The sequence below is a fragment of the Uloborus diversus genome, chromosome 10 (genome assembly GCF_026930045.1).
Source record: "Uloborus diversus isolate 005 chromosome 10, Udiv.v.3.1, whole genome shotgun sequence".
NCBI classification, from domain to species: Eukaryota; Metazoa; Arthropoda; class Arachnida; order Araneae; family Uloboridae; genus Uloborus; species Uloborus diversus.
The window spans coordinates 123,073,732-123,084,581 of NC_072740.1; the positions used below are offsets into that span (position 1 = coordinate 123,073,732).

The following is a 10,850-nucleotide window of genomic DNA, read 5'->3' on the forward strand; positions in this document are numbered from 1 at the left end:
TCAAATCATATTTTACCTAGAACAATTTACGCACTGATTCTTTTGCTAAAAATAATGAAATTACTGAAGCATTAAACTTCAAAATTTAAACATTGTAAATTTTTATTAAACATATTTATTGGATAAATACAAGCTTGCAACTCCAACGTTCAGCAATCAACAGAAACACATAAAAAAATATAGCTATAAACCAATCGAAAAAAATTTTGATGTTCACAACTTAAAACTATCAACAATTATAAAACTCAGAGGCAAGATGATTATCCGTCTAATTCTGATGACACATAAATTTAAAACTTTAAATCAATAAAAAATATTATCTTTGATTTTTATGATGTTGTTCAAAACAATTGATATGAAGTTATGCTTTTATTGCAAGTTTTTTAAAGCCAAATTCATAAGCTAGAAATTATACTATTGCTAAAGATGCAGGAGACAGGGATGCCCACCTGGGGGCGTATGGTAGTGACACAGACTGAGCCATTGAACTTTTTAGGGAAGGGCGTGTTTTGAGAGATATTTTTTCCTTTCTTTGGGGGGGGGGCTCTTGCTTTTGGGAGTATCCTCAATATTTAGGGGGCTGAACCATTGCTCTTAGGAAAGTGAACATCCCTACAGGAGATGTCTTTATTGTATTACTGTTGTTGATAATAACATTAAGTTTAACGTAGCTTATTAATGTTCTTAGTTCATGTAATTTATCAAGACTAAGTGCTTCTAACCTTAATAAACCTGTTTCATTTTCAACTACCCCATAAAGCTGGCCTGTCATTTCAAATTTTCCAGGAACGAAGTATACATACTCAATACATATCAGAGGGAAAAAACAATAAAATACATTCACAAATGTACGCTCATGTAATGTTTATAAAACTCAGAGGGAATTGACCTAACACCCCAGTAATCCCCCTAAATGATGGGCGTGTCTCATGGTTTCATACTAACAATGTTGCCCTTTAGGAAATCAGTGGTTCTGGCAAATAGACACTCTATGAAAGATCACAATGAAATTTTCTACGACACATTATTAAAATTGAACTGAAATGATAATCATTCTAAAGTAAGAGAAAAAACCAGAATACAAAGTTTTTCACCTATTTCTTTCATCTTCTTTGCCATCCGATCCTTCATTTCCATCACTCTGATTCTCATCATTCCTGGCATGCCTATTTTTTGGTCGAGCTCCAGTAGCATTCATTTTATCAACACTGAAAATTTTCCAAAAAATAATTTTTAGGATACTAAAATGTTATAAATGATTTCTTTTTCAAAATTATAAATTGCATAATCATGTGAGGAGAATTAATAATCAACACAAATAAAATTCAAGCAATCAAAAAATTATTGACAATCACCAGTAGCACAACCAGAAATATTTTGAAAATTGAAAATTCTTGCTTTCTTTTCCATTCATTTCTAATGTGAAAATTATTATTCAAAATATTTAACCAAACAATATCTATCACTTAGTAGCTTTTATATCACTTGCTAAAAAATAATGAATAATTTATATTGGCCTAAAGAGAAAGGGCCACAATATATTTGTAATTACTTTTATTTTTATTCTGTATTAATTTTTTCTGTTTTTTGTGAGAATATTTAAGCTCTCCTCTTCAGATGCATCAATCTCAGTATATGAATGTACATAAAAGCTAGTTCATTGTACATAAGAGTTAGAACCAAGATCCCTTTTTGCATTTTATTATAATACCATTTTAGTCTTCTTATACCAGTAAGAGCACACATCAGGAAATATTATTTCTGTTAGCAACCTTGGCGGCTAGCAGAGATATCCTGTCACTAAATAAGCCTCCTGCAGCACCAGCTTCAGTTATGTCCAACCCAATAAGCGGTTGGTGTATGACTTCATTCCCTCAAAGTTGGGAATCAGTAGTTTAACTTACTTTTCCGTTTCAGTGGTATACTTTGGGGCTTTGCCCCTACTCACCACCTCAGGCAGTGTAAGTTTGGCAGAATTTGAATTGATGTTTTTTGGACTTAAATTATTATAAAGGAAACGGTGAGAAAATCTCTGCATCAAAAAACTAGCCTTGAAACAGGCATTATTGGCAGGCTGCCAGCTCCGACGTTGCTTCGAATGGATCAAGTGTAGGAGAAAATTTATGTCCTAATTAATGTCTCTGCTAAATCAAGTAGCTCAAAGGTGAGACACAGTTTATGAGGTAACCCAAAAAACTACAAACCTTTCAATACCTGGTTTAAACCTCAAATTACTACTGCTTTCCAGATGTTAGAAAAACACACATACATACTTAGCTAAACTCTCAAACAGCTAAAAGTGTCCTGTCACAACTATGCCTTACTGCTAAAAGTCCTGTCACAGTAAGGCATAGTTGTGACATGCAAAGCCACTTAATCTTAAGATTATGTAACATGTTCTGGACTTTGGAAAAGTTACATGACACCTGGGTGTCACAATAATGAGGTTTGACTATATACTTCTCAATGACAAAAGAAAAAAGATGGAGAAGTGGAGGGAAGAAAATTGAAAACAAATATATTAGTTGTAAGAAATAATATGTATACTTTCAGAATATCAAAGCTAATTCTAAATATTAAACATTTATCTTTGCCCAGAAATTGAATGTGAGAGCTAATTGTGACTGGAGGGTCCCGGATTTGATCCTAGCTGGTTGAAGATACACCGTCTTCATTAATGGTGACAGGGGGCGTTAAATATGTTTGTGGCCACAAAGTCCTCCAAGTAAAATGATACCTTTGGCGGTGCTGGGCCAGAGATTGCTCGGTTTCTGGTCTGGATAAAAAAAATCAGAGCTGTTTTTAGGGTCCCATCCAACTGGTAAAACCACAAATAGTGGTAGGTACGGGGGACCTTGGACTGCAAAGTGAAAAGTCAGGTACAGTTATGACATCACTGACATTTTTCTGGTGAGCCAGGTAGAGCAGCTATGTTTCCAAACACTAGGGGTTACAGCGAGGTAGTTATGACCAAAGATAATGTAAAACTTGAAACACTACAGGATTGACCAAAAAATACCATGTGATCTCGTGAACCATGTTGAGATGGCGGTGTAAGCTGTTGCAAATGGGTTGACGACCAGCGTGCGAACACAGCTTTTTTGAACACTGTGCCACTGCAATTGTTTTTGAACGATTGTGGTGCTCCCGGTGCGACTGTTCCTCATTTACAAACATACCCAAAACAAAGTAAACGATTTGATTAAATCACTTCAATGACTCAATACATCATCACTTTCCTCAATGAAACTTTCCTATAACTTAGCACATTCAAAATCATGAGAGTCGCTCATTATCAGATAATTTTTTCTAAATAAGTAGCAAAAGCACTTAGTATGAACTAATTTATGATTAACTATTTATGTTCATGATGTTTAACCTAATAAAAAACTGATATATTACCTTTCCCACAAGAAAAAAAACTGCTTACAACGAATTCCTTTCAAACCTTTAGCTAATCATCAAAACCCACTATGTGGTTCACACAAATAAAATACAGCTTAGTGGAATTACCGTAGTCGAAAAATATATTTGGAGGACCTTATCTGGGTGTATCCGTTGGCTCAGAAAAAGAAAAGGTGGTTTGAAATCAAGTTACATTTTATTTGCATTACAAAATGAAATATTTCAGGGGATGGCACCCCTCCCCCCCCCTTTCCAACTACAACACTGGGTACTATCAATGGTAAATAATTTTAGCTATAACCAAGCGTATCGATTTTTACTAGAACAGATTGTAGATGAGCAATAGAAATAAAATAGTGACTGACACAAAATGGCTCGTGTAAAACACGGGCGCGTGCATATTTTTGGGTAACTTTCAATTGTGTCAAACACAGGTGAAGATATCAATTTAAGTGGTTAATTTATAATGCAAAACCATATCATGATAATGATAAACCATGATAAAATTGCATAATGTGATACAGCGACAGAGTGAAGGAGAGCATAGAGATCATAGCCCCCTCCCCTCATCCATGAAACAATAATATTAGGGCACTATATAGGCATATGCAGGTATGGGTGCATGCACACACACATCAAGTGTAAGTGTCCCCATGTACACCTCTTTACTACTGATGAGACATTGAATCTTCAGACAAGAAATGATCATCATAACTTTCAAGCTCACTTCTTAGAGAGAACCAGACTTCTGATCAACTTAGTTACAAAGGCACTAAACAAAACTCCAATGAATTCGAAACTGCTCATCAGCAGGCCCATTCTTTATACATTTTTCGGGAGGGGGGGGGGCCAAGGGTAAATATTCAATGCATTTTATTGAAAGAAAATATAAAAATACATACAAAATGCATAATTATGTTATGTTTTTAAAATGCATAGGGGGTAGGGGGGCTCAAAAAACTTTTTTTCAGCTAGAGTCCTGGACACACCCTTTTTCTTTTTACACTTACTAATAGTATTATGCTGTAAAAGTTTTAGCTTCTTACTCAAATTTCAAGACGGTGCTCAATGACCTCTCAATTTAACATTATCTGTATCATAGTAAATGCCACAAATTAAGAAATATTTCATTTCCCCAGCAAGGTTTTTTTTTTTTTTTTTTGTAAATAATTGTTTTATTACAACCTATATGCATATTTCTAGTGTATATTATAATATGTAGCATTGTTTTTTCAGTTTGATGTATTTTTTTAACCCTCCTCCCCATACTATTGAAGTTTGGGGAAGGGGTTGAGCACCTTCTTTCAGTTGAAATAGGAAGCTAAAACTCTTCCAGCATATTGCTATCCATCCACAAGTCTAAAAATATTGAGGGGTGTCCTAGTATCTAGAGTAAACTTTTTTTTTACATGTATTTTGGAACCACCCTAGGAAGGGATTGGACATTCCCCCTCCCCTGATCACTCAAATGATGGGCTTGCTCATTAGCATTAATTTTAGTGACAAGACAACTGAAACACTTTTTCGACCCAAAAAAAAAATTTTTCAAAAAAGTTTTAACTCAGTCCTGAGCTGAAGATAATGAAAATAAGTAGCTGCTCATTAAAAACATCATACTTGCAAAAAGAACAGAATAACAGGCAAACATAAAATGATTTTAGCAGTTCTGAATATCTGTGCTCAAAGTAATGGGTCCCCTTTACACACATGTGGAGTCAGCACATGACTACCTGGGTTGACCGAAAACATTGATCAGTAGTTCATTAACCATCATTATGCAATTGTACAACATAATCTTAACTGACTACATTCTCTCTACTAAAAGATCATAGCACAATGAAAAGCTTGTTTTCAAGTTTTTTTTTTTTTTTTTTTTTTTTTTTTTTTATGAATCTTTCATGCTAAATTTATAAAATAAAAATAAATAAATCAAGGTTTATCAAAAGCAGAGAATATCACATGTCTAAATGAGGGACTGGAAATACAAGTATTAGCTGTCAAAGCAAAAAGCCTGTTTACAAAGTTTTTTCAGATAAATCCTGACTTGAAATTTTTAAAAATATTAAAATCTGTCAACAAACTTAGCAGGTAGTTTAGTAATCCATGCTGTCCCCTTACTAATGGTGAACCCCAAGGGCAATATTAAAGCATGGGCACATGGGGCACAAGTCCAGGGCCACCAAAGTTTGGAGAGCATAAAATCTGAACGCAAGGTTTTTTAAAATTAAGCAATGTTGTATCACACTACAGCAAGATGGAATATTAAATCCAAATCCATACTTTAATGTATTCTGCACTGAGAAGGTAAACAGCAGTATCTGCAAATTTTTGGTTCTCCTTTTTTTGCTTTTTGTACAAGTTCTCTGATTTGGTTTCCCCTGAAAATAAAGCACATAAAAAATGTAAAATTTCAAAATTTTAGTAGTGTTTTTAGAGAGTCAAACATGTTTCTTCTAATATCACAAAAACTCTTTTTTAAAGATACCGCAGTTTACCTGCCCAGCATTGTACAAGCAGGGGGGGGGGGGGGGGGGGGCACTAATGAAGTTCCTGCTCAGTATCCTCAAAACCATAGTCAGGCCCTGGTAAGTGCCCTCAAATGCCACAGATCATCCCCCCCCCTCAAGGACAAGACCCCTTAAAAAAAGAACATCCCTTAGAACAAGCCTTCTAAACCTTTAAATGTTACACAGTTCATGAATGCCACCTTACACCCCTGACTTAAACTACCCTGGCAGCGTGGCAGCAAAAAAACTTTGCAGTAAACTAATTAAAATAGCACTTCAAAATGGTTTTAAATTGCTAACTTATTTCTCATTCACAAAAAAATGTAGTAAATAATTTCAAACAAATAGTATTACTAAGCATAATTTTAAAATATTTATCACATAGACCTTTCATTAGCATAATAAATTTATTTGTTTAAAATAGGCATTAAAACAATAAAGGCAAAAATGCAGTCAAAATGACTTGCAATAACATTGTGTTTCAACCCAAACAATTAAAATAAATATCATCCTCAGATAAAATACAAAATTGTCCTAAAAATCAAAACATCAATGATGATAACATAATAAAACTACAAATCTTCTAAACTTCAGCAGTAAAGACGATTTCGTATTTGAAGAAAAGAAAAAAATTTCGTTGAATGAAACGATGTTCTACTTCAAAAACAAAATACTAATAAGCGTATAACAATTAAATTTAAAGCATAAAAATTTGAGCTTATATACCTTATAGCTTGAAATACAATACATTTCCGACAAACTAAGCGATGTAAAATACATTTTATTTTTTAAAAACATGCGTTTGAAGAAAGCCATAGTAGTGGAAGAAAACATACCGTATATCGAAGCACAGTTACTATTCGGTTACACGTCCGAATCCTAGATTGAAACTTACTTCAGATAATAAACAGAACAAATTAAGAAGTTAAAGAAGTGTTCAACACTCACGATTGGAGACGTGCAAATCTTCAAAGCGAGATTCAATCCTAAGAAACAGGTCAGATTCCTTGTTTCGATGTTTGTAATCCACTCGTTGTTTCAGTTGCCATAGAAACAGAGCCACTTCTAGTTGCCACTCGCAGTCAATCAAATGATAAAAATCCGATCACTTATTTATCTGAAATACACAAATAATAGTCTTCAAATTTTGAAGACTCTCAGCAACCACAGATCAACCGTCTTTTTGCAAAACAGTTGCAGATGCTGATTAGCTAGCCTGAACGCTGATGTGTGCCGCATTGTTTGAAGCGGCAATATAAATGGAGTTCAGTTACTTCCAGCTTTTTTGACGAGTGACTTCAGCGCGCCTTCTATCGTGCACAGGCACAACCCACTTTCGCAAAACATCAGGAAACGGATTCTTTCGTGTTTCTTGTCATGCTACACTTTCTTTTACTTTACCGCTGTAATTACACTTCTCTCGAATATGTTAAAGCTGCGTAATGATATGTAATTTAATCCTAAAGTATTAAAAGAAGAAAATACTGTTCAGAAAGACAGTAGGCGAGAGAATATAGTTTTAATGTTAAAACAATTGTTTTAAAATATGGAGTCGCGGTGTCCAATAGGTTTGGGGGCCCGTCGCAATGCACTTGTAGGGGGGGGGGTGCTCCATAGAAATGAACAGATCTATTACAGCAGACTCTCGATAACTCGAAGTCCCAAGGGACCGGCTAAAACATTCGAGTTATGGGAAGTTTGCACAACAGTCTCAATAGTTTGGGGCCCAATGTAAACTTCGAGATAAAGGAACATTCGAGTTATAAGCTTCAAGGAGATCCGTACGTGAAATATTTTTCACTTTCCCTTTTGGATCTCCTGCCCCGCCTATGCCATGGTTGGGTCCCTCGCAAAATTGGGACGTTTGAGACAAATCCGCAAGAGTGTATATGGACTATGATGACTTGTTTTTACCCTCAAAATAATCCATTGGGAAACTTAAAACTTATTGCTGCATTTGAATTTTTTTTTTAACTTATATTATCTTTAAATCCATCTTCAAAACATAAATAATTAAATCAAAGTTAGTTAGACGATGAATAAACTTAAATCTATTTAAACAAAAAAAAAAAAAAGAAAATCATTGTTTTCCTGCTCTTTCTATTTCTGCTTTTTATGACAGTAAGTTTGACTACTAAGTTAGGGTTTAGATAGTTTTTTTCCCTCGGCCCGGATCTATAAATTTTGGGCCCCCCTGCAATAAAATCTGTAGAGCCCCAGAGGCCAGCAGTGTATATTTGCAACGTTATGCCTTTAGTGCTAATTTTTTTCTTCAATTTCTTGGGCCCTTGGAGGACGTGTGTCCCCCCCCCCCCTCCTTACTGCGGAGTCTGCAGGTTCGCAGATCCGGTCCTACTCTCTATACTCTTTTATTTATTAATGGCAATCAGAGCGCATGGACAGGGCCCGATTAAGATATTGGGAGGCCCTATGCCAAACAGTTTTTTTTGGGGGGGGGGGGGGTTCCGATGTAGACAAACCGAAACCGTACTATTTTCGCCATTGGCTAAAGCTAGTTGCAAGGAGAGGAAAAAACCAGATCTATTCACGGGAATAAACCGGGATTTTTAGGAAGGACAGTTTTAATTCTTTTCAAGTTTTCAAGTTTCAAAGTTTTAATTATTTTTACTGTTGTAAATGCAAGTTACCGACCATTTTTTCTAGAAAATTATACCAAATAAACTGTTTAGCTACCTTGAATTGACTTTTTTTAAATTGGTTCGCAATGAAATATGTTAACAGATGGATTTGAATGCTGAATTTTTTTTCAACACTACCAATTTGTACTTAACCATAAAATGATTTATTTGTATAATTAGCACTCTTAAATATTTTCACTGAGATAAGACATATCATTCCACATTCCACCTAAGCAAGGGTTGCTTATGTTGTTATTTTTGGACATCAACCAACAATATGAATTTCTTTCAAAAAAAAAAAAAGTTCAACAAGCATATTTTTAGTTTTAATTCGACTCCAGTTTTAAATTGCTTATTTTATTCTGAGAACATAAAAGATTTTTTAGAAATGAATGTCCGAAACATTCTTAAGTATTAAGCCCAGAATCAACGTGGAAAAACATAGAGTTTGCTTATTTCCAAAATTCCCAATGTTCCCCAAATCCGGGTCTATTCCCTAAAGTTCTGGGTTTATTCCCAAAATTCCCGGGATGTATTAAAACTGAGAGATTTTTGCATCTCTATAAAGCAATTTGGGAGGAGTTTTATTGTCCTAACAGCAGGCGCGGATCCACGGGAGGGGAACTGGGGGAACGTTCCCCCTCCAAAAGCCCAAATGTACATAAAACTTTTCAAAACAGAGTATACGGGAAAATAATTCCGTTTTTCAAAACATGAACTTTAAGAAAGGTGAGGAGAGAATTTCAAAAGCGGATCTAAGAAGAGGATCTGCTGGAATGTCCCCCCCCCCCACAACACACACACCTCGAAAAAAACAAGTGCGCCTAAAGCTGTTCAAAAAATAGAGTTTAGGAAAATGATTAAGTTTTTTAGAACGTGAAATAAGACACTAGGAAAAGCAATTAGGCAACAACAGAAGCGGAGCGGATCCATGGAGGGGAACTGGGGGAATGTTCTCCAAAAATAAATAAATAAATAAATAAAAAATAAAAAACAAGTGATCCTAAAAGTGTTCAGAAAACAGAGTACAGGAAAAATGTTCCGTTTTTTAGAACTTGACAAAAGGCTCCAGGAAAAGCTATTAGACAAGAGCAAAAGCGGATCCAAGGAGGGGAACTGGGGCAATGTTCTCCTCTCACCAAAAATCTCACATGTTCCTTAAATTTTTTAGAACAGAGTGCAGGAAAATTCTTCTGTTTTATAAAAATTGAACTTGAAGAAAGGAGCAGGGAAAAGCGAGGGCAGAATTGCAAAAGCATGTTCAAAGAGAGGAACTTGGGAACGTCCTTCTCCAAAACACAAAATCCCAAGTGATCCTAAAACTGTTCAGAAAACAGAGTGCAGGAACATTCTTCCGTTTTTTAGAACTTGGCAAAAGGCACCAGGAAAAGCGATGTGACAATAGCGGAAGTGGATCCACGGTGGGGAACTGGGAAAATGTCCCCCCCCCCCTCCCAAAATCACAAGTGTACCTAAAAAAATTTAGAGCAGAGTGCAAAAAAATTCTTCTGTTTTTTAAAATTGAACTTGAAGAAAGGTGCAAGGAAAAGCGAGGCGAGAATTGCAAAAGCGGACTCAAAGAGGGGAACTGGGGAATGTCTTTCTCGAAAACAAAAAAATCCTAAGTAAACCTAAAACTGTGCAGAACACAGAGTACGAAAAAACTACCTGTAATCGACACTTAAAGGATTAATTTTTGATGTTAGTTAACATAGCTTGGAGGGAACTCATAATAGGGGAAACTTTTAATAAGTTATAACTGCACCACCTAGTCCCTTATTATAATGCCATTTGCACCAGTTCTAAAAAATCGAAAACCCGGCACTGCAGGAATGTACAGATAGTTATATTCTAGAAAAATACAAAAGTATTAAATGCTTTCGTCACAGTTTATAAGTTATGCTAAGTTATAAGACTACGGGAAGTTAACTACATAAAAATTCGAGTTCGATGACTGAGTAAATATTTTTCATCGTACTTATTTTTTAAGACTCATCGATATGGTACAATACAGCTTTCCAGTCGTAGTTCACTTTATCCACTTTAGGGCCATTTTGAGTCTCCCAAATTTCTGTACTTGCTTTTTGTATCTGTTTTCCAGTAATCTTTCAAAATAAGCCTCTTTGTACACAAACCTGTTTAAACTGTCTTTTGCATTTATTTGTTCAAGGGTTGATAATTATATTTAAAGCTTCTGCAATTCAGTGGCGCTATCAGAGGTGGAGGCGAAGGGGGGGGGGTGCACAGGGCGACAGGACCCGTGATCTCCCAGAAGGCCGAGTAGAATGTTTTTGTAAAA

General features: G+C 35.4%; 1 protein-coding gene across 1 annotated transcript in view; it reads right to left on the minus strand.

Moving 5' to 3' along the window:
- The window catches only part of LOC129231323 (testis-expressed protein 9-like), a 30,184-nt gene extending 28,986 nt beyond the window's left edge, over window positions 1-1,198 (minus strand). Inside the window, exon 1 of the mRNA XM_054865612.1 lies at window positions 1,095-1,198. Within this exon, the coding sequence (XP_054721587.1) occupies window positions 1,095-1,198 (104 nt within the window). The remainder of the gene's footprint in view (window positions 1-1,094) is intronic.
- Between the last annotated feature and the right edge of the window lie 9,652 nt (window positions 1,199-10,850).